Source organism: Neopelma chrysocephalum, unplaced genomic scaffold (genome assembly GCF_003984885.1).
Source record: "Neopelma chrysocephalum unplaced genomic scaffold, ASM398488v2 Primary Assembly neopelma1_96710, whole genome shotgun sequence".
In the NCBI taxonomy this organism is placed as follows: domain Eukaryota; kingdom Metazoa; phylum Chordata; class Aves; order Passeriformes; family Pipridae; genus Neopelma; species Neopelma chrysocephalum.
The window spans coordinates 1,251,606-1,275,203 of record NW_020925354.1 but is presented as its reverse complement, the minus strand read 5'-3'; the positions used below and the strand labels follow the sequence as shown (position 1 = coordinate 1,275,203).

Here is a 23,598-nt window from a genome sequence, read left to right as displayed (position 1 = left end):
TACTTGTGGGCTTTATGTCTCAGCAGCCCTCAGTGGTATTACATGTAGTTTATGGGTTCAGCACTTGCTAATCAAACCTTGCCCACATCCTCTCTACAAAGCAGAAAAGAAATGGGGATGGAATATTGCTCTTCATTTGAGAGTATCTCCACCTGTGTTGCAATAATTGGCAAGAAACCAGCTGTCAGTCACTACTGAGCTCACTACTGAGCTATTATTATTAGCCATATTAATAGATTTATTAGCCCTATTAATAGAATAAATTTTATTATTCCTATTAATGAGCCCTGCTTAATTTCTATTTGGCTGCTTCCATGCTCATGGAGGAATTGATGGACATGGTGCATACCACATACTTGCTTCCAAACAACCGTACAGGACTTTATTAGAACTGAGAGTTCAACACCCAATCCTGAAGCAGGAGTCAGCAAATTATCTATCATTTGGAATAGTAAAGGACATCACAGATATGAGGGCTTGGTCCCAACCCAGCAAAGAATACAAGATTTGTTTCCCTAACAATATAAGGAAGATAAACATATTCCACCTTACAAAAAAAATTCAGGCCCAGTATGATGTCTGTCTGTTTTCTGCATTGTATCTTCCAAGACTATTGAATGAAAGTTCAGATTTTCCTCATTCTTTCCACTGACTTCTACAGCATAAAACCCCAAGATCAGCAGTTCTTTTTCTCACACCCAACCAGAAGCACAAAGCTTATCTGTGCAGAAGACAGTGTAAGGCCATAGAACTAAGCAATATCAATCTTACCACTATGAAATCTTGAGGGCACACCCAGTTTTTAAATATTTATTTCCCCATAAACACATGTAACATTTACATTGAAGGAAATCAAACCCAAGCAAAGTGCTATCGAAGTAAAACACCCCGTGCATAAGCTATTCTCTCACGGAGGCAAGAGGGTAAGGAAACAGTTTAACCTGAATGCCCGCAGATACCTCAGTGATGAGGGTGTAGCTATTGCCAGTTATATAGCTATTGCTAGAGCTTCATGGCTGTCCTGTAGCTGCATTGATTTAAATGGCTGAAGTTCTGGGCTCTAACTTTCAGCAAAAGTTGATAAACTGGCAAGTTCTACAGAAGTAAGTTTGAAAGCAGAGTGATGTAATCAAGAGCAGCTGGGCAAAAGGAGCTCCGTACGCACACCATTCTCTAAGGCAAATGCCAGATAAAGCACATGAGTGTTTTTATAAATAGAGAAGTACCTTCCCCCCTCACTGTGGTTACCACTGTGCTCAGAAAATAATGACTCTTTGGCCCATCCCCCCCCCCCGACTGTACCACTACCTATAGCTGACTGGGGTGACTGAAAAACCGCATAACATGATATCTGAAGTCATTATATTAAAAATACTTTGTCATTATGCACCATAAATGCTTTCCACTTGGAATTAGTTAATGGAGAAATATTTTGGCTCTTTTTGCTAAAGGCATTTTCTTTGCTTGCAAGGTTGTTCAGAAAAAGCTCCCTGAACTTTGAACCGTATCTGCAAAGTGAGATAAACAAGAGCCATATAAATACCACAGCCCTTTTCCCCACACTGTTTTCTTCTGCAGCAGAGCCAGGTGGAGCTGCCAAGAAGGGGGAGGAGGAAAAGGGTAAGTGTGCTGGATTTGCTGTGAAAGACCTTCATGACTTAAGATTTGGCAGAGCGTCTGCTTGTTTCTTTGGCTGAAAAGGCTGACTGTGGAAATTTTCATTGGAAACAAACTATAGAGTTGAAATGTGAAGAGAAGTATAATGCAGAACATAGCTCTCCTGTGGTTCACAGGGTGAGACAGCTGTTTCTGGGTACTGTATGCCACTGCTGCAGGAGGCTACTATAAAGGCATAGAAGGATCTCAAAATGTTCTAAGAGTTCTATGTGTGTAGAATGGATGTAAAGGCAGGAGGTTTTCCTCTATGTGGAAAGAGTGAAAAAAAGGGCTCTATTGGTATCTATTGGACCACAGTTTAGTCTTTAAAGTACTGTACCTGAAATGCTTTTAGTAGAACTGCAGAAAAGAAACATTAGGAATAGCTGTATTTCACAAATGCAGCAGCTGGCTCTTGTTTTAAAAGATCAATTATTAAAATGTTTTCATTTTCTTAGAATATGACAAGATTGATGAAACACGTTATTTATCAGACCTTGTTGTTTCCAAACTATTCTGTGTTTGCTATGAGACTTTGATGTAAGTGGTGAAGTTATACAATTCCACAGCCTGGGACATGTTGGAGAGCATGTTTATAATTTTATGTGTTTCTCAATAATGAGTATTTTCTGAACATTTCAAGCCAAAATTGTGATGTTCATGGAGTAAAAGGTAAAGATAATTACAGAATTTCTCATGTGCTTTGGTTTTCATAAACATTAAAAGGACTAAGTGCGGATAGGAGATTTTCCAAGATCTGAGGAATCCTGAAACTCAGTCTTCATTTCCTGTTTTTGCAAAATTGTTTCTAGTGCCTGTCTTTTTAAGAGATTTTCACAATGGGATCCAAATACTCCAGTAAGACTTGGGAAAATCTTGAAATCTTTTTTTATTATTTTCTGCCAGGTTCTGTAGTACTTGCTGGGTACTGAAATACAGTATTGGTGCATGTACTTTTAAGTCAGTGGAATTACCCTGGAATCTGAAGTGACCTGGTCTAGATTCTTACTACTGTAAACTGGCTGAGCACAATCGATTTCAAAAAACAAGAAACAGGCCACTTTAAAATCACTGAAGTGGTAAAAACAATCAAGAAGAAAATACAAAGAGGAAGAAATAACTTAGTCTGATTAGTAGTATTAAGAGAAAATCCAGTTATTCTGAATGGTTTTTTCAGCTGTTCAAATGCAATAACAATCTCCCCAACAACAATAACAGCAGCAAGAAAAAACAACAAAAAAACCCAAACAAGCAAAAACACCTGCGTATTTACTGTAGGAGAACTCCACTGCAAAATCAAAGACATTGAGTAGTAAACAAAGTAGCTCAACTTTATTCTTGAAGGTTTGACTTTTTCTTTTCTGGACTGAATGGAGCCAAAATGCTACTGTGGTTTTTTATGGGAATTTCAGAGCCTGAACTTTAGGTATTGATCTCACTTTTATTTTCTCTCTTCTCAGGGAAAGCCCAGCCATGTGGGCAGGGCTGGGGCTAGTTCTGGCTCTCTGCCTCCTCCCAGGAGGAGGGGCTGAAGTCCAGAACTGCCAGGAGCCCCCAGAATGGCGTATTGGGGAGGAGAACCCAATGCTGAACTCCAGAGGCACAGTGACAGTGGTGGCTCTCCTCCAGGCTAGCTGATTATTGTGCCTGCTGCAGGCTTCCAGGTAAGCATAAGTGTCTTCTGAGTTTTTGTTACCCAGCTGAGGATACTATGTGTGCCCTACTGCAATGCACTCAATGAACTCTGGCTGCCTCAAATGCCACCACTACAGCTGGAATATGTGACCTAGTGACCAGTTTCACTCCCAGCAGGAGGGTTCTGTGCCAGTGGATAAGATTCTTTATCTCTTGACTTAGTCCTGACTGACTTCAAATCTTCTCCAAATTATATTTACAACCTGTTAGTGTGATCCACTTGACATTAATGAAACCCAAACCACACAAAAACCCAAGAGAAACAGTTCCTCAAGATTATGCTTCTTAGCAACAGATGATTAAGACAGCAAAGATGCTGAAGCCAAGAAGCATCACAATTCTCTAACATGGCTAGATCACATGAAACAGAGATCTGTGACCACTCATTTCTTACGTAAGATCTGTAGGGGAAAAGACAAATCAAAACATAATTTTAATGTGCTTTTCCAGCCTGTGTTCAGAGGTCCTATATATATATGTCATTTGCAAATGACACCAAGTTGGGGTGTCCTGCTGGAAGGCAGGAGGGCTCTGCAGAGGCACCTGGACAAGCTGGAGAGTTGGGTGGATTCTAACGGGATGAGGTTCAACAAGGCCAAGTGCCGGGTCCTGCACTTCAGCCACAACAACCCCATGCAGCGCTACAGGCTGGGCACAGAGTGGCTGGAGAGCAGCCAGGCAGAAAGGGACCTGGAAGTCTGGATTGACAGGAAGCGGAACATGAGCCAGCAGTGTGCCCAGCTGGCCAAGAAGGCCAATGGCATCCTGGCCTGCATCAGGAAAAGTGTGGCCAGCAGGACCAGGAAAGTGATTCTTCCCCTGTCCTCAGCGCTGGTGAGGCCACACGTGGAGTACTGTGTCCAGTTCTGGGCCCCTCACTTCAGGAAGGACATTGAGGTGCTGGAGCAGGTCCAGAGGAGGGCAACGAGGCTGGTGAAGGGACTCGAGCACAAGTCCTATGAGGAGAGACTTAGGGAGCTGGGGTTGTTCAGCCTGGAGAAGAGGAGGCTCAGGGGAGACCTCATCACTCCCTACAACTCCCTGAAAGGAGGTTGTAGCCAGGTGGGAAGTTTAGGTTGGATATTAGGAAGATATATTTTACAGAGAGGGTAATCAGGCATTGGAATGTGCTGCCCATATGATTCTATGATATATAAAAATCCAGCAGATAAGGTAAAGACTGGCCTTTCAAAAATGAGATGAAACATTCAAAGAAGTCAGCTGTGTTGTGTTTTCATATAAGACTGGGACATCGGGGCTGTGATTTCTAGAACCCACTCTTTGCAAATAATTAGCTAGCATGACAGTAACAGTAGCAAGAAAATAATTTTGAGATGACCCAAACAGGAATTGTATAAAGCCTTTATCTTAGATTCATTCAGTGATTGTGAAATCAGTTTGGTGTAAAAATTAATAATACTGATTTCAGACTTGGATTTTACTCACAATAAGAACATCTTAGTTTGCCCCTCTTGGCTGCATAACTTCATAGTACAATAGGCTTTGCAAGTTTACGAAGAATTGGATTTGAAAAAGTACTGGTAAATCTCTAGCTCCATCAAAGTCAAAAGTGGGCTTTGCAGTTGGCTTTCAAGGTATTTAGGTTTGATTCTCACATTTCAGAAAAATTTAAAAGAATTTTCCACATTCTAGATTATTTCCTGGAATTGAAAAATAAAAGTTTTCTAGAACAGTTCAATAGGAAGGATACAAACAAAAAGGAAGAAACCCCACATCAGGGAAGAAATCAGCTTTCTGAACTATTAGCAGAGATAGACTTTTGTGATGAAAAGCCAGAGAAAAGACTAACAGCTGCCAGACAGGTTGTGCAGCATTTCTATAGCACTCATTTTGACCCTGCTGCTATAATAGCCCTTTTCTGGCCGTTATAGAAAATAGCCATGTCAAGATGAGTGGGAGAGCTGTTGACCTTTTACTGCAGGTTTGCTTTCTTGATAATTAATTTTTTTGCTGTATTTATGGTGTGCGTTCTTTAACCAACTATATGACCAAAACCTCAGCATTCGAATGAAGGCATCAAATAAACTATGTTAGACCATGGAGACTATGAAAGAGCTGACATAAAAGTAACACTGAATTCAGTCTGAAAACAGATGTCTGATTTACTGCATTCTGCTTACAAGGACAGAACTCATGGCATATTAGCTGTTGTAAAGTCTGGTTTGGTGACAGTACAGTTGATAGTCATGGAAAATGGCAAGAATGTTTTAATATTGTTAGACTGTTGCCATTAAAACTGGGATAAAATAACTTCCACTGTAATAAAAGCAAGATGGAGCATATTCACTTTTGTGGCAAATCTTATGATTCTCTAATGATTTATGATCTTGCTTCTCTACATTCCCACTAGATTGGAGGACCTGCGAGTAAAGTTAGAGAATGAAGGACTGGTCAACATCTCATATGTGGTTATCAACCATCAGGGAGCTCAATCCCAGAGGGAATTTCACCTACTGAAAGGAAGTGTTTCAGACTATATTACTGTCTACCAGCAAGAAGAACAAGATGACGTCTGGACTACCTTAAATGGAAACAAGCATGACTTTCTCATCTATGACAGGTGTGTGTTTACAGAGAAACACAGGAAAATATTTGAATATATTTAGAGTAATGCTTTGTAAATATATATTATTTCATTTATGTGCAAATAACAAAGACATCATTATCAACTTCTAAGCTGAAGTTTACTGGAAAAAAAAAGTCTGCTTTTGCATAAGTAATTTTGGAATAAATAATATTTTCTTTATAATTACTGTATGTTTAGATTAATGTAACTGAGTGTAGAATCTGATAACATTTTTCTTGTTTTACGCTGTTTTTATTTTCGGACAACTTCATTACACCCATGCATGTCAAAGTAGAATCAATGAGGAAAGCTATCCAAGTTCTAGTGGAAACATTTTGACCAGAGTTGTTGAAAATGTAGACATATAGAAAAATTAGTCTTCAGTTGAAACTTAAAAACTTCAGCAGAAAATAACTTTTTGATACAGGATTCTGGCACTTGTATATTTTGGCAAAGCCAGTAATAACTGCAACTGAAATCTATCCTAGTTATGTTACTGTAATGAGCATTCCAAGTGGGTTTACCTGTTGCTGGACATGCACTGCAGACATGTAAGGAGCTAAGGCTAGAGGCCCACACATAGGTGGGTATTTAACAAGGTGCCCTTGCATACAGGTTCTGGATTTACTCAACTCCTTCAAACTGACTAGTAGCGTAGTCAAGTGCATATCAGAACACTCAAGTAGAGACTTGGGGCAAATAGGCAGCATAAAAATCCCCTTATGTACAGTAAATCTGTAATGGAGATGCACCGCAATACCTTTTCCAATCAAAATACATGTGACGTTGCATAAAAACATGTTGTAAGGATGCAACAACTGCTGTGCAAACAGCCCTACTCATTAGCCAGATAGCCTGTAATGAGTGTACCTTTGCTAGTCTAAGGGCTCCTAACACAGAAGCTTCTGCCATTACAGCTAGAAATCTCTCTTCACACTACTGGCTGATGTAGTTGAGCAGGCAACCATTGGTAAGGACGACAGTGGATTTGCCTGTAAACTCCTTGAACAGGAACACTCTCCATGGGACTATACAGTGTGGGTGGATTGATGCGAATAAAGTGAGATGTGATGAGAAGAGAGATTTAATTTCAGGTACATGTAACCACAAAGTTCTCTCTCTCCTTAGATGTGGCCGTCTGGTGTATCATCTGGGACTGCCCTATTCCTTCCTGCATTTCCAATATGTAGAAGAAGCTATTAAGATTGCATACTGTGAAAACAAGTGTGGAAACTGCTCTTACACGGTATTTTCTTGTCTCATCTGTGTATACTAGGACAGGAAACTGGATTTGACTGGTACTTAAAAAAAAAATTATTTCAGTGTGATTAATCCACAAAGACATGATTTAGAATTTACACATTTCATGTGTCTTGACAGAGAGGTTTTAAATATTTTTCCAAATTAATTAGATCTAATTTATAATAGACTGATTATCAGAATACTTACCTGTGATAGAAATAATTGTCAGAAACCTAAATGTAATCTTGGAGGCTAATTCTGTTTGTGGACTTATATACAGCTAGTGAGCAATTAGCTACTCTAGTCTTCGGGGATGGGTAAGGACATAAACGGATGGTATTTTTTTTAAACCTGGGAATCAAATCCAAGCTGGTTTGAGGTAATATTCATTTTAGTTTGCATTTAAACACAGTAATTTTAAAAAGTGATAATACAAGATGATAAATTTTTGTTACCGCTATAAAAGAAGGGTAGCTTTGTTTTATGTATAATTAAAGATCAGAACTACTCTAAGGATTATCAAGAAATGTACATACATAGTCATGAAAGTTCACTAAGAATAATAATTTTTGATCCCATAATGCAGTTTTCCATCTAAATATAGGCCATATGCAGGTCAGATGTGGGATCTAGAAAAAAATACTTGTTGTTAGCGATTGCTGGAATTATAGTAGCTAAAAGCTTGTATTAAAAGCCCTGTTATCAGTGGTGTTGCAATAAAAGGTTATTTTTTATACATTCGTACGTTCTTCAACAAGGTGGCACAAATAATTTAAAACTGGATTTCAGGTTCTGCAAAAATGTTAAGATAATATTTTACAACTAGTTAAATACTCTGCCTTGTATTTAATGCAAGCCTCTGTTTTTCAGGAACCTGATATTGATGATATATGTGAAAACATCACCAGAAAAGCAGATAAGCTAGAAGAGAGAGAACCTAAACCAACTGGTCAGCACTTACATCACCACAATCTGCACACACATGGGCACCACCACCGCCACCACCACCACCACCATGGCAGTCATCATCCCAAAAATGAGAACGGCCAAACTTCCTCTGAAACTGAGAGACATCACCCTCACAGTGGCCAGCATCAAAGAGTGTTTGGCCATCACAGACATGATCACTTAGGTAGTCATGAACAGGCAGACACTGCTCCTCCAGGAGAAAGTGTGAAAATTACACAAGAGAAAAAGCTATGAAAAAAAGGGAAAAACAGCTGTAAGAACCAGTTGACTTGAAATTGGCAGACAGCATCAGACTTGACTTCTAGTAGCTGATGCTGTCATTGTCGACACCTTCTGTTTGAAGAGTTAGGAAATTCTGTCACTTGACAGTGTCATGGAGCACTTCCAAATTCTTGCAGGTGACATAGCCAGCTGGCAGCAGAGGACATCACTGAGTCCTGACAGTGACGTCTGCTCCCTGCCGCCTGACAGTCACCAGCAGCAGGAGAAAGTGAAACCAGTGACACCTGACAGTGACAGGAGAAGATGAGAAACTGAGCCTGAAAAACAAACTAAGCGCCTTCAAAATGCAAGGGAATCCTGCTAACTAAATTCATATGGTTGCAAGAGTGGAAAAATGAACAGATTAGGTGTTTTTATTGCTCCAGATTAAAAATTACACTGACAGGTGTGTGGAGTTAAAATATTGCAAAGAAGTAGACTTTTAGAGCAGTCCTCTTAGAATTACAGAATACCTGTCAAATTCCATCACTGAGAAGCATCATAATTTAAAGGAATTTAATTGACCCCTAGTTCATTTTTCAGGTGCACTGGGAAGGTGTCTGCATTCTTGATTAATTTGTCTTTCTTGCTTTTCTTCTAACATTCTGCTTGCATTTTTGAGGACAAGAGCATAAACTATGACCTAGGGGCTCCTGTCTGATGTTTTGCAATAAAGAACAGAAGATAACCAAGACAGATAGTTTAATCACTTTTTATTCAAAAGTTGAGTTAGTTTTTTTTCCTAACCTGGGGATACAAACTATGTACACAAAAAACTTACTCCTAAGCAATGTGACAAAATAACTTTTTGTTGAAAATGTAATATACAAACAGTAACTGCATTATTTTAAAGTAACAGATTTATATGCTTAACTTTTGTTGCTTAGATACAATAAAAGGATCCATTAATACATAATCCTACTAAATCACTAAGATCATGCCTGAAGCGAGAAGCAGTGTTAACAGCTCTTCATGCAGAATCAGTGTCAGGATCAATAAGAGGGAGGGATAAAATGAGTTTAATCTTAGTATAATGTTTATCTTTGTTTATAACAGTGCTGAATTTGATAAATCTGTATCAATTAGTAATATAACATACCACTGAAACTTGTATAATTTCTCTGTCTGTAGCTTAGCATTTCTAATGTTTGATTAACTGAATGGAAGTAAAACCAGTTGTTTCTGGATGAAGAAAATAATATTTATGAAAGGAAAACTGCTCTGAAAGCATACACCATAATTAATGATGATTTGATAGGAAAATTATTACTCCTACAAAATCTGAGTCTTTTTATTGTGAATGCTGATTAGCAAGAATGTAGCCCTGCATATACACAGAGTGCATGCCTTTGGAATATTTGACAAGAGTGTTTTCAATAAAAAATACTATCTTCATATGTTGTTTTGATTTTGAGATGCACAGTTTGAAATACACTATCTGTATTTTGCATTGTATGTACTACTAAAATACTTCATGTTATTTACTCAAAATCGCTTCCGTTTTAAGTGCAAGTCTTGACCTTTATGAAGACGTTGTTCTAAGTCTCTTATGGTGTTTCGGAGAAATTCAATTTCCTTGTTTTTCTCCTCCTGGAGATGCTGCAGCTTCTGTAAAAATGCAAGAAAGGCTTCATTGTTAAACATCACACAGAGTTATATAACAATACAATTTGCTATTGCAAATGAGAAATTTTCTAATAAGAATATTTTTCCTCATTAGTTTGTATCACAAAATGACCAAGATTACTTCCTCAGAATCCTATTTTTGTGACATCCCAAAGTCTCAAGCCTACAAAAAAAAACAATGCCCATACACAGTTTATATCAGTGTCATTTATGTCATCTAACTTAAGTTTCCAGGTTAGTCATTCTGGTGGTTAGAAAACCACCTCACATGTGGTCTTTTGTTGTTGAACCCCAGTGGTATCAATATGCAAAAAGACATGACAGTTGGACTTGGTGATCTTAAAAGTCTGTCCAGTACAGCCCCTGTTGACCATGGACTATTAAAGCACATACCCTTCGATAGATACTTTGTGGCAAGACAGAAGCATCTGAAAATGACTTGGTGGTTTTATCCTGAGCTCTTGCTAATTTAGCATTGAACTGAAAGAATCAGGCAAAGATAAAACAATAAGAACCATCATGAAAAAAAGGTATAGTAAATAATTCAAATATAATTTTCACTTTTTTTTTAGTTGCATTTTTTACCTGAGACTAGTAATAACAGGCTTATCTACTAATTAATCCTAGGGAAATGAAGCTAAGTAGGTTTATTTAAAAGAAAGCACACCATTACATGTTATGTTTCTTTTTAAAAAAGCCTCAAAATATTTCAAATGGTATGTAGTACAAATATGATCAAAACAATGTAGATGTAAAAAACATTACTGAAAAAAATAATAAATTGAAGGCTCCTGAGCCACATGTCTACAGGAGGGGAAAATGGAGAGGATGCTAAAAGCCTCTGAAACCATCATCCTTCCCTCATGTTCCAAGAGTAACTCAGCATGAACACTTCCAGACTTTATTTCTTTTTTTGATATGTGAAAGATTTGAAGTATTTCCTTAATTATTTCTGTACTGAGAGTGGTTTAAAACTTGAGCAATGAAATACGTGTTGAATGCTTTGACTTAAATCTCTGCAGGATTCTAATTTTTTATTGGAATTTTATTACAAAAGTAAATTGTAATATAAATTGTAATATATATTCCCATCATTTAGAAATTAAAAACAAGAAAGTTAAGCAGAAAATGTTGTTTAATTTTTTTTATGCCTCAAAAGCCTAGAAAAGTTTCAAAGTAGTTTAATTTAAAACAAGAACAGAGCAAACTTCAGTCTCCCTATACAGTAGGTAGAACTTGATTCCTGAACAGAAGTGAGTCAGTTTCCATTGAGGAAGGGAACTTATGCCACTGATCTTTGTAAAGACAATAATTTTTTAAGTTTTCTCGATTCCATCATATTATGTCGTTAAGTACTAATTAATGTTTTTCACTAGAGTCTCTGAATTTTACCCAATGCCTAATTCATCTTTAAGTCAGCCTTGTAATGCATACCTCTATCTGCAGTTTAATTATTTCATTTTGCTTCTCTTCATTTTGAATTTTCAGCTGTCTAGTTAGCTCTAGTATTTCCAGTTCTTTTTTCTCTCTCTCTTCTCTATACTCCATTTCTTTTACTTCAACTAGCAACAAAGTAACACCAAATATTATGATTATCGAAGATTCTTTGATGGAAAAATAACATAATTTCCTAAATATTAAAACTTTCTTGAGTATCAGGTGAGCGTTTCATTGGAAAACATCTTCATTCAAGCAAAAACCATATCAAAACTGATTGAAAACCATCCTGTCCCATCCCAGTAAGATGGTGTCTCTTAAAAAAATCATCATGTTTTTCAAAAACTTTTCTAGTTGTTTTCAGCTATGTGGATGACCAAAAATCCTACTCTTCAAGGTTATGCCTCTAAAAATTAATATTGGAATCAGCTTTTTCTCATTGCAGTATTATTTATTTGTTAAAATAATGTCCTACTCTCCTGAACACAGATAGAACACTCTAACAGCAGTCTAGCTTACAGTTCAAAGCAAGTTTCCAGTCTACACTTTACCCAAAATTTCAGTCCTTTGGAATTTTAGGTCCAAGTTCCCAGCATTTGTTCTAACTGTTTGGGAATTTCTGCTCATCCTGTGTTGCTGTACCATTGCCTTATTGTCACTGTCTACTCTTTAGCAAAGATAAAATTCAGATAAACACTGTCCACTTCTAGTGTTCATATGTTTCCACTAAAAAGTCGAACTTTTAGAGGAAATGTAGCTCCTGCAGGTTATACATGTTTTACCCCATGCAATAGCATTCAGTCTTCAGAGAACTTACATTTTTTCCTTATATTGCAATTCAACTGTGTTATTTCTAATTTGTGGTCTTCCTCTTTGTTTTTAATTTCTGTCATGAGTTTCTCAATCTGATCTTTATATTCCTGTGAATGTAAAATGTTTTATAAAAGCTTTGCAGGTTCTGCAAAGCACAACAATCAGACAAAAATTATATACTCTATAATATATGCTCTATAATTCAGTACTTGTTTGATCCTCAATTTTGTAAATTCAACATGCCAAATTACTTCTTACACGGTGTGGCTGAAGTCCACAGATGAAAAATGTAGCAGATTTCATTGTATTGCAGCTATCAGCTAACATAAACTTGTACTTCTTAAGAGAACAGGTAAATGGAGAGGTAATATTCCTTTCCCCAGTCTGGAATCTGACACAGTGCAGTTAGTTCAGGCACTACAGTTTTACTTTTGTGGATCTTTGACTCTAAGATTGCATTAAAAAGTTGTATTTTAAGTATGAAATTTGTTAGTATTGCTTATACCAAGGATTCCACAACTTCATACTGGCAGCAGTAGCGATGCTGGTGGCATCTGATATTCAGAGTCTGAGTATACATATTGTATAAATATTGGTATAAATATTTAATTTTAACTCATAGTACAAACACAGGCAAAGTAAATCAGCATTGAGATTCCTAATCCTATACAAGTAACAGATCTGCATTTTGTGCACAGAGAACTAACACAACTTATGACTAGCCCTGCTGTTTTTACCTCCTTTGCAAAAATGAGTGCCATAGATAAAAAGTAGAGGGATCATAAATGGAATTTATTATGAGACATAGATAAGAGGTAGAGACCTATTATCTTTGTAGTATTTATTTCCAAAGAAACTAGACAAAATTCAGACCATTCTTGATTCTCTGGCAGCACAACCAAGTATCTTGAATATAAAAACCTTATTTCCACACAAAAAATTATTTTAATGCAACAGATCAGAATTTAAAGCTGAATTTAAAGCTAAATAGAGCTAAAAAACTCAAATGAGACAGTTCTCAGCAGCTATATGGTTTTAATCTCTCAGTTCTTTTAACACCTTCTCATATGGGTGCTGTCATGAGACCAACGCTTCTCTTTTTACACGTGATAAACATTAAGAGAAGAGCAACAATAAAGGTGTCAACAGCAAACCTAAGAATATAAAGATATATGAACTGCTACAATAGAGATAAAATACTCCTCTACCTAAAGAATGATCATTTGTGACTTACCTCTTCACAAGCCTTTAATTTATCTTCCAAGGTGTGAATGGTATCCTTCAGTCTATCATTTTCATCTACATAAATAAAAACCAAGATGACATACTAAAAAATACATTTTGACAATATCATTAGCATGAAAGCAGAATAAGGAAATTACTTGCATTTTTTTACTTGGCTGAACTTTAGGAAACTTTTTTATACGCATTATATTTATCATTTACAGAATTATATTCTACATTTTTTAACAATCATAGTTTAATAATAATATTTGCCTGGTACTATACTTGGAAATGTCTTTAGCCTCCTGGTAAATGATGCATTCAAGAAAATCTAAATGCAAAGTTCTTTGACTCAGAAAATAAAAGATTGTTATCATGCCTACAACAGTTTCAAATTGGAAGATGCAAGTCTTTAAGTACTTGTTTCCTAAAAACTAGAAAGTAGTATCTCAAAAACAGAATTTAGGAAAAATAGATGCTTTTTTAAAAATTAATATCAGTCTGAGTATTAAAAGCAGCAATATACTTCCAGTTTTAGAGGTTTATTAATATTTATGCTAATATGCCTTGAACACGTAACTGTTATAAAGTTAACTACAGCAGAACAGTAGTATAAAGATACAGCAAATATTTATGTATTTTATTTTCAAATAAAAATTAGTAATTTTCAAGTATTTATGGATAACAGCAAAACTTCAAGAACATTATACTACAGATTAAGACTCTTCAGTTTAACAAAGTGATAAAACCTACACATAAATGCTTTAATAGTCTACAGATGAAAGGCTGAATGATGCTTTCTAACCTTTTGTAAAATTGCCTGTGCTATACTGAAATAAATATAAAGCCCAAGTATTGATTAAAATAACGTCACTGAAGCAGAACTTTTTTACATGTGGATTCTAAGTAGAATAATAGCAATAACATTTATTACTGCACAAGATTGATCTGAGATATATTTTTTAACTTTCTGTTTGTCTGGCAGTGAGTTTCTCTGTCTGCAAAAACCAGTAAATATAAACAAAAACATTAAATGTCTGCTCATTTGAAATTACAGTACAGCATATATAAGAACATATTTGCCTTTACCTTTGACATTACACTGGTTTTCAATGGTTTGTGTTAGACCACTTATCACATTCTGTAGAGTAGTGCATTCTAAAAGAAATAAAAAATGCAGATTTTAAAAAATAATTTCTTCACAAGGAAGTTTATGTTTTGTTTATAAACTTCTGTCAAATATTTGATAATAATTTTGATTAAACATTATTCTAAGTTTTCTTACTGACTATAGAAATAACACAGATTATTATTACATAGTTACTGCTTAATTTTAGTTTTTAGTTTGATGATGGATTAAAACCAATTTTATGAAGCTATACAAACAATTTCATAAAACTATTAAATTTTTGTTTCTAGCCAGAAAACAAGGATATTATTGTTTTCTGATTAATAATAAAAGTTTTCCATATCAATCTTCCAGCAATTTGTGTATTTAATGAAACCGTGGCTTACTTTCCCAACAGCATTTTTGTCAAGTTTTTTTTAAAGAAGATCAACCATATCCACTCATTGCAGTCTCTCACCCACTTTTTAGTGCATATTAACATTCATCTTATGGCTCAACGTAAACTCTGAGTGATTCGCTACTATATGCCTGTTATCTCAATTAATACAAAATAGTTATGTGCATTTGTATCTATACACATGCAACCTGTTATCAGCTTGCATATTTGTGTTTCATGATTTTATTTTTTAAGCTATATTTTAGATATTTGAACACCATGTGTACTTCCTATAATATACCATTTGGTTCCATTAAATACTACTTCTATCCCTTATATGTTCCTTGTAAACTTACCAGTAAAGTCGCAAAACAGTCAAAAACTGGGAAAAGTGGAGACACTAAAACTGAATTTGTTTACTCTTTAAAATTCTCTATTTCCAGAGTGCTGCTGCATTTCGTAAGTAGGTTTTAACTTCCACAACAGATAAAAGTAGGATAAATAACAGTTACACGTCTCATCAGACTGAAGCTCCGTTGAAAACTGTGTATCATATAATTAAAGACCACGTTACAAATAATGGAGCCAGGAAGACGAAGCAAGATCTCATCTAAGAGATTCAGTTTTCCACTCAATCTTTTTGACTGCTAGCCTATTCTTCCATCAAGTCTGCTTTTCATGCAGCCGAATACTTCAGCCAGATGTCTTCTCCCGTTACGTGCTTCCAAAAAAACCAGTAGAGGGAGCACGAGCAGCACAGAAACTGCCAGCCGTCACTTCGTGTACTGGATCAAAACCATCTGTGGAAAAATCCTATTCCAAGTTGGAAGCACTAGCTTAGCATGCCCATTTGTACCAACTAGCTCTACTACAGATTTCCTCCCGTTTGAAAATGTATGGAAACAAATTCAAATGCTTGTAATTCATGCAAAAATGGAAAGACACTAGAGCAGCATCTAGCCTTCAAAAGAATAACAACTATTCAAGTGCAAGCCACTCTTCTGTTCAGTCCCAAGAATATCTGCTCACAAGAATATCTTTCTTATCTTTAAAGAACATATCTTGGCAGATCCCATATGTAATTGCAGTTGTGATTGGAAGAAATTACTGGCAACCCACAAATTTTGCTTGTCTACATTATGGAGAAAAAGCAAAATTTTGCTAAGTGATTGCAGCTTTGTGATCTCTGGCATATCTGTTATGGATTCTGTGTAGTTTCTTCCCTGTAAAGACTATTCCCTACATGCAGAAAGACCACACAGCCTAATGCTCATTTTCTCTGCTTAATGACTACTTTATTGCAGTTTCATCCATCTGCACTTCTGATTTTTTACAGGGCAATTACATCAACCACTTTTTCTTTTAACACCTTAGAAACACTAAGTAAACAAATAGGCAACTCTGAAGATGCTAAATAGAGCCACCTTATGTGTTTCATAGATAATAATGTGATTGCTTCCTTTTAAAAAATTACAGTAGAACATAGTTCAGAACTGTAGTACCACAAGAGTCAATTTAGTCACCATAGTGAAGGTTGAGGAGCAGAGAACAAGGATGCCAGACTTGCATCTGCCTTAAGTGGATCTGCAATGATTTACATAAAACAAAAACTGTCATTCTGAATCTCAACTTGGTGCAGCAAAGAACATATGAAGAGAAAATAAAGTTAATTTATGACCTTTCAGAACGTGTATACTTGCCAAGCTGCTTATCTTTTCCCACTTTATCTTGGGTATAAGTGTTTCACCACCTTCTCTCTAGAGTTTTAGAAGTTTTCTTTTTTCCTTTGCTTTTCCTTCAGAATTCCCAATCTTCTTTTGCCTTAAATAGTTCTACAGAGAGACTTTTTGCACTCAAGGATATCAAGGAGCTCTCAGATTCTCACTTGTTGGAGATTTCTTGGGATATGAAATGCTACTATTTTTCTGTTTCACATACTAACAGAGTTCTTCAAGCCAGGATAAAATTCCACCTCCTCCACCTCACTACCACTAGTAGTCGCAAACCCTTCAGGATAGGTGGAACCACAGTCTTTCCTTCCACAGCACTCTTTCTTTCTGCTCCTCTGCTGTAAGCAATTTCTGTTGCCTTTGGGCCAACTCTTAAAAAGAAACTTTCAGGAACTGGCTGAGTTGGTTCTGGAAAACAGTTTGGGACATAAGTCTAGGAGAAATCCTTTTTCCAAGCCGTGATTGGCAATATCATTGTATAAAAGCCATTCTCACAACTACAGTGTATTAGGATAACTGTTGCCAGAGCAAGAATGAAAGTATCAATGCTGTATTTGGTCTCTCGCATCTTCTCTAGTTCTGCACAGGATCCCTCTATAACCTCATCAATATTAAAGAGGGTTTTTTTTTTTAACCCACAGTGTTTTGAACTTCCAAAAGTTTTTTATGAAGAATTGAACTTTAGATGTGAAACTTTTAGTACTCTGATTCTGAATACAACATATGGCATCACCCCTTTTGAAGGGTCAACATGGCAGGTGAATTTAATAAAGGTGCAAAGCATAGAATCACAGAATGGGTCAGGTTGGAAAGGACCAAAGTGAGTCATCTAGTCCAACCTCTATGCTCAAGCAGGGTCATCTCAGAGCACATGGCACAGGATTGTGTCTGGACAATTCCTGAATATCTCCACTGAGGGAGACTCCACAACATCTCTGAGCTTAATCTAATAGAACAATCATGTTAACTGTTTTAATTTCTAAATACATTCTACCCCTTTGGTATCTTATTTGTATTTTACTTCCTTACCATCAAGTAACTTTCAGAATCACCTCCCGGATATCCTACATTTTTCCAAGTTCGTGCTTCTCACTTTTTTTTTTTTTGATACTGCTACTAATATCTCTGCAATGTCTCTTACTCATTGACCAGAATCCTTGTCTTCCAACAATTCTGTCTCCTGTTTATATCCATATAACTTTCATGAATACAGTTTTATTGAAATTTATTTTTTCCTGACTATCCCTGCTGCTAAAACTGGTTCATATTTCAGGCTGATTGCTCTGCTATTTTTACTTGGACTTCTGGCACCCACAAATTTTTTTTCCACGGTGTGTTTCAAAAGAAGCTCCACAGGCTGTTCTCTTCAGTTGTATCAGCATAACTATCTCATAAAATAATTTCTCTCTTATCATAGTGAGGCACTGCTGTTTAAAAAGCTCAAATCTCTCTTCTGACTTTTATCTGTTTTCAGTACATTCTACTTCCTTGTTGCAGTCAACGCAGCTGCTCTGATTTCCCAAGTTGTCTCTTTCACTTTCTCTGCTACGTTTTATTCCATAGGTTTTACAGAAAGAATAATTTCTTCTTTTTGGCCACCTTTTCCTTTCCCCGTTTACAATCTATTTTATATAAGCGCACTCTTCTCTGGTTTCATCAATAATGAAGCCTCTTGTTCTGTTTCTGAGTGACTGTCCTGCACTGTCTTTTCTGCTTAATAAAGAAACAAGTGTCTCTGACTCAAACCAAAGTTCATCCAGTTCACTATTCCACTTCACAATACCCAGTACAAAATACTTCAGGAAAGGGGAAAAAAAGCTGGATAAACACTACACTCGATACATCCTCTCAACTTCCAAAACACAGAAGTAAGGAAGACCTCAGTAAGAGATACTGTCTTCATGTTTATCAAATTTTTTTAAGTTTTTTTCCATGATTTTTTCCTAATCTTATTGGACTAATCTATAATTCCGTTATCCACAGGTTTTTGTGGAATTGATTTAACTTCATTTTGTAATGTATGGAAAAGTTCCTCCTGTTGTAAGCTTTAAATCAATCAAGTTTTATTTCCATCTAGTTTTCTTATTACATTGGACAGTGAATGTTAGTCACTTTCTCTGTGTCATTCACAATGTTGCAGATATGAGTCGTATCAGCTCTATTCTTTCTCTTTAGGCTAAAAAGTTTCCAGTCAAGTTAAGTCTTCCATCAGATGTTCCAAAATTGTGAACGAACCTTCTGGGTGCCTGGCTGCGCATAAGACCATCTTAGAAAGACTATAGCTGGTGACCTTGCTGGAAGTTGATTCAGAAATGGCTGCCTCTCCTTCCCTTGGGAGCTGCTTTTAAGCTGAGGTTTTTGCCCTGGGCCTATGGTGCAGCTGTGTTGCAGCCACATGCTAGACCCTGGTCATGATCTAAGGAGTGACTTTCTGGCTTGATATCAGACCTGCCTCATCACTGGAGACCTGGTGGTGATACCTAGACCATGTCTGGCCTTTGTTACCAATTGTGAGCTCCATTCTGACTCAGCCTCCTGAGTCACTCCCATCACTACATACTTGTTTGGTAATGTGCACTTTTGTCTGACCATGGCAGTCCTTGCTGGGCCAGCCCTGCATGGGTACAGTGGATGGTTAAGTCCCTACATCCATGGTCCTCGTTACGTGATTGGTTCCTGATTCCCTGAGTCCTCCTCCCTCACAACAGAAAACCTTACCACCTTCTCTGTTACCTTTTCTAGTTCTGGTATGTTTGTTTTCATATGTGTGGACCAGAAAGCTACATGAAAATCACAGACCTTACAGGGGCATGATGCTCGTTTCTCTTTTTCTTCTATAATCATGGTTATCACGATGTTTGCTTCTTTGAGCACTGATATTTTTAGAGAACTGTTCAGAGGAGACATCAAGATCTCTTTCCTGAGAAGCTGCCAACTAAGTCCAACCTCTATGTACATGAAATGCCTCCCATATGAACTGCTACTGGTTTTCACCTCTCCTTTGTATCACCTGTCATCCCGTATCATGAGTTTTTTGGTATATCTGAATAGATTAGTATGATTAGCAAACTTCACTCTCTTAGTCAACAGCTTAATTTCTCAATTTCAATACTCAATTTCTGATTATGCTAAATTATCAAAGTCCCAGTGAAGATTTAAGTTAAACCAACTGGCAATCTCATTCCAGCATGAAACTGAGTTTATTCCAATCCTGTTTCCTAACTTTTAGCAAGTTGATGTCCCAGAGATGAAAGTCCTACAAAAAGGTGCACCTTTCAGCAACTCTACCAGCTACAGAAAAATAAACAACCACAAATCTGTGCTAAGTACTAGATATCATGTCTTATTTCAAATACTCATCTGAAAACATACAGTTCTAGAATAAAACAAAAAAATCTTAATTTTATAATTTTCTCTTTAGTTCCTCCTTTATTTGGCAACATTTTAATTACGATTATAGATTTATAATTCCCACCTGTAAATGGTAAATACCATTTTATTAATTTTCATTGAACAGTTGGAATTCTCATAATGTTAATGCAAACTGTTACTATGAGAGGGATTTAATTACATGACCTAAGATTAGTCATTGCTGCTTTTCACACAGTATCTTAGAGCCTTGCTATTTTATTTTTTATTTTATATGACTGAAAATAGTGGAAATATCTCACAGAACTTCCTGAATATATGCAAAAATCATACCTTAATAAAAAAATAACTTACCTTCTTTTACTGATTCCTCCTTTGATTGGCTTAATGTTAGCAACCTGTTACATTTTTCCAGCTGATGAATCAGTAGGTTATTTGCTTCATTAATTTCTGATATTTTCTAGAAAATTGGAAAAATACTAACATTATATTAATATGTTTTAAGTTTTAAATCTTGAGTTTTAAATTAATTTAGGAATTTCACAACACTGCAGTCACAGACCTGTATTATTTCTCACAATTCAGGAAATTCCTTTAAAGAGAAGAACAATGCTAGACTTAAGAGCCTGTGCTATTGCAAGTTTACCTGCAGAACTAAGAATGCTGACTTACGTAATTAGTTATATACTGTTTTCGTCTCAAAGTGGCTTCACAGAATTCACTTCTATGACGCCAAGATATAATTGGTATTATAAGGCATAACAATAAGCTGATACCACTTAAAAGAAATTTTCACTTGAAAAGCTCTCAAAAATGTCACAAAATAATTATAGATAGCAGTTTCAATATTTTTTACCTTCTTCACTTACCTTTTCTATCTCTGAGAAGTCATCTAAAAGTTTATCAAGGTTCACCACACTGTTTTTTTTCATAGTTTCTTCATCACTGTGATTCATTTTTTTCTGAACCATATAATCTAATGATTAATATATATATAAAAAATATCTCTATGAATTCATATATTTCTCATTCAAACTATGTAAATTCTTAAGCACAATTGTAAGCAGAACAAAGTACACTCCTTTTTTAAAGTTAAAACTACTTTTGCATGTGAAGCTAAACTTCAGCCAACCTAAGATCTTGCATTTCCAGGAAGTACGATGAATGTCAGAAAACCCAAGTAAAAATCTATCAAACTGTTAGATGATATAGTTGAATTTGGAACTTTTGCTGCAACTAAAAAATTAACGTGAATACACTTTCATAGACACAATGATGCACCACGCACATATTGATGCAGCAGCAAGACCTTTTACCTGTGTAGATGTTTTAATACTTAAATACTCAGGTTTACTTACATATTTTCTTATAAACAATATGTGTTAAGATCCGTGATAGACATTGCAGCACATAAACCTTATTGTAGAATAAAAAAAAGGGTATTTTGAAAAACACCCATATAATTTCAGATTATTATATACAATTCCTATTTTTATACATTCTACTTAGAGAATCTTCAACATACATTCACAAGATGGATCAGAAATACACAAAATGGTTGCTTCTAAAAATATTTAAACTATCTCTGAACATCAGGCTCCATGAGACAAAAATTCCAACACCAGATAAACCATATGGTCCAAACAAAGTCATCACTTCTGTGTGATAATGTGTGAATAGCCTTTTTATAAATAACAAAAAATTACAATAAGAGAGATGAAACAAAAGATAGAATGTGTTCATTATCCAGAAACTGAACGGGTTTCCAGACAAAAATACTGGCAGCAGAGTCAGGTTGGGATAGGTAAATGCACAACACTAAACAGGAACAAAAATAACATAACTGAATTAATTTCTCGGTCATTCAATATTTACAAGCCTTTATGTGTATGTAACTCTTTACCAAAGGAGTAAGATACTCGTTCTGTGTGTTTCATACTCTGGTTTTTTTCTTGTACCCACTGTTTCCTCAGTGAGATTAAAATTAGTGAGACTAAAACTAGTAAAGCTTTCTTTTTAAATCAACAATTTTTCAGAATACAGGTAACATTAAAGAATTAATGCTTCTAAGTTACATTAGTGGGGTTTTGTCATTTGGGTTGGGGTTTTTTGCTTTTTTTTTTACAAAGTTAGCAATCTTGATGAACTTCTAACTTACTACAATGCAACGATTTGTTAAAATAGAGTTTTAAATATATATTCAGGACTTTCAATTTTTAAAAACAATTACACATCTTAGTATTCCATTAGCTGATAATCTAAATGTACTCTATGAATGTCAAGCCCTGACCTTTCCAATCCTTATCATGGGCAGTATCTTGCATTTGTCGATCAGCATTTGCTTTTTTTATACTCTGAAATCTGTGCTCTACCCTCCTAATATTGACTAAGGAAGGGAGTTCAGGGAGCTGCCATGTTGTGTCCTGCTTTTTGTTTGCGTGTTTCCTTATTCTATGGCATCATTTGTTTTCTCAGAAGACAGGATGTGTTCAGCACTTGCCAGCATTAGGCAACAGTGCCACTGGGAACAAAACTCCTGCTGAATTGAAACAGTAAATTAAAAATAATGTTTTATTATTAATGCTGTATTTTTCCAGCAGGAATATTCATCACTGTTATTTTTGTGCATATTACTATGATACACGTTATGTCTTCCAAATGCATTTTTGTTCAGATTCCCACCCCTGTTTTGAACTATGATATTTATGCCATTGGGGGAAAACTAAAGATTTAAATTGTAGTTTTGACTGCTATAAAACTGACACCTTCTTTTAATCTCTCTTTAACTTCTTGCCACCCATGCTTTTTCAGTATCCTTTTTAAACAAGCTGGTTATCCCATTTTTGAAATTTAAAGTTTCTCTTTTTTTGCTTCGTATGGCAGGGAAACCTATATTTTAATATATATATTTTTATATATATATTAAAGTAGATATTATTTTTAAAATTCATATCTCAACTAAATATAGTTACTATTCAATAAGAGGCGTTTCAAACATTCCCATCGTTTTCCGGATCCCCACAATCCCCCGTGGCCTCACAGGCACCTGAGGGAACCCGCGCGCTCCCCCGAAGGCGGGAACACGGCCCCGCCGGCGGAGCGTACCACTGCCGGCCCTGCAGGGGGCGCTAACCTCCCCCTTCCTCTCCCCCGGCCCCTGATGGACTCGACCGGCCCCCTGCTCACTGAAACCGCCTTCCGGGTATTTGTGAGAGGGAAAAGGTCTTCCCTGAGCCTCCTTTTCTCCAGGATTAACACCCCCAGCTCCCTCAACCGCTCCTCATAGGACTTAGACGTGTCCTCTTGAGACAGAAAGAGCTGCTAATTTACTTTATGAACCTAGGACTGGTAAATGCCTGTGGTTGGAAGGAACGACGAAAGTTTGGGGGTCCACAAAACCTCGAAGTTTTTTTAGAACAATACACATTTGGCATGAAAATTGGTATGTTGGTCCCTGACTTACTGTATAAGCACATTACATTTG

At 36.2% G+C, this 23,598-nt stretch overlaps 2 protein-coding genes across 3 annotated transcripts; one reads left to right on the top strand and one right to left on the bottom strand.

The window, feature by feature from the left end:
- The first annotated feature begins 1,371 nt into the window (after positions 1-1,371).
- SELENOP (selenoprotein P) lies at positions 1,372-9,805 on the top strand. The gene is made up of 5 exons (XM_027709203.1): positions 1,372-1,620; positions 3,117-3,320; positions 5,723-5,932; positions 7,067-7,184; positions 8,051-9,805. The coding sequence occupies exons 2-5, from the start codon at positions 3,130-3,132 to the stop codon at positions 8,702-8,704; spliced, it is 1,173 nt and encodes a 390-aa protein (XP_027565004.1). The 5' UTR covers positions 1,372-1,620; positions 3,117-3,129; the 3' UTR covers positions 8,705-9,805.
- CCDC152 (coiled-coil domain containing 152) lies at positions 9,107-23,225 on the bottom strand. Of its 2 annotated transcripts, XM_027709204.1 has the most exons (10): positions 23,068-23,225; positions 20,984-21,076; positions 20,469-20,574; positions 17,022-17,153; positions 14,600-14,668; positions 13,521-13,585; positions 12,291-12,393; positions 11,471-11,598; positions 10,430-10,516; positions 9,107-10,018 (listed from the first exon to the last, which is right to left on the bottom strand). In XM_027709204.1, the coding sequence occupies exons 2-10, from the start codon at positions 21,068-21,070 to the stop codon at positions 9,896-9,898; spliced, it is 900 nt and encodes a 299-aa protein (XP_027565005.1). In that variant the 5' UTR covers positions 21,071-21,076; positions 23,068-23,225; the 3' UTR covers positions 9,107-9,895. The 2 variants fall into 2 exon arrangements, with proteins under 2 accessions (XP_027565005.1, XP_027565006.1); XM_027709205.1 differs by lacking the exon at positions 17,022-17,153 and having other exon boundaries at positions 23,068-23,222.
- Between the last annotated feature and the right edge of the window lie 373 nt (positions 23,226-23,598).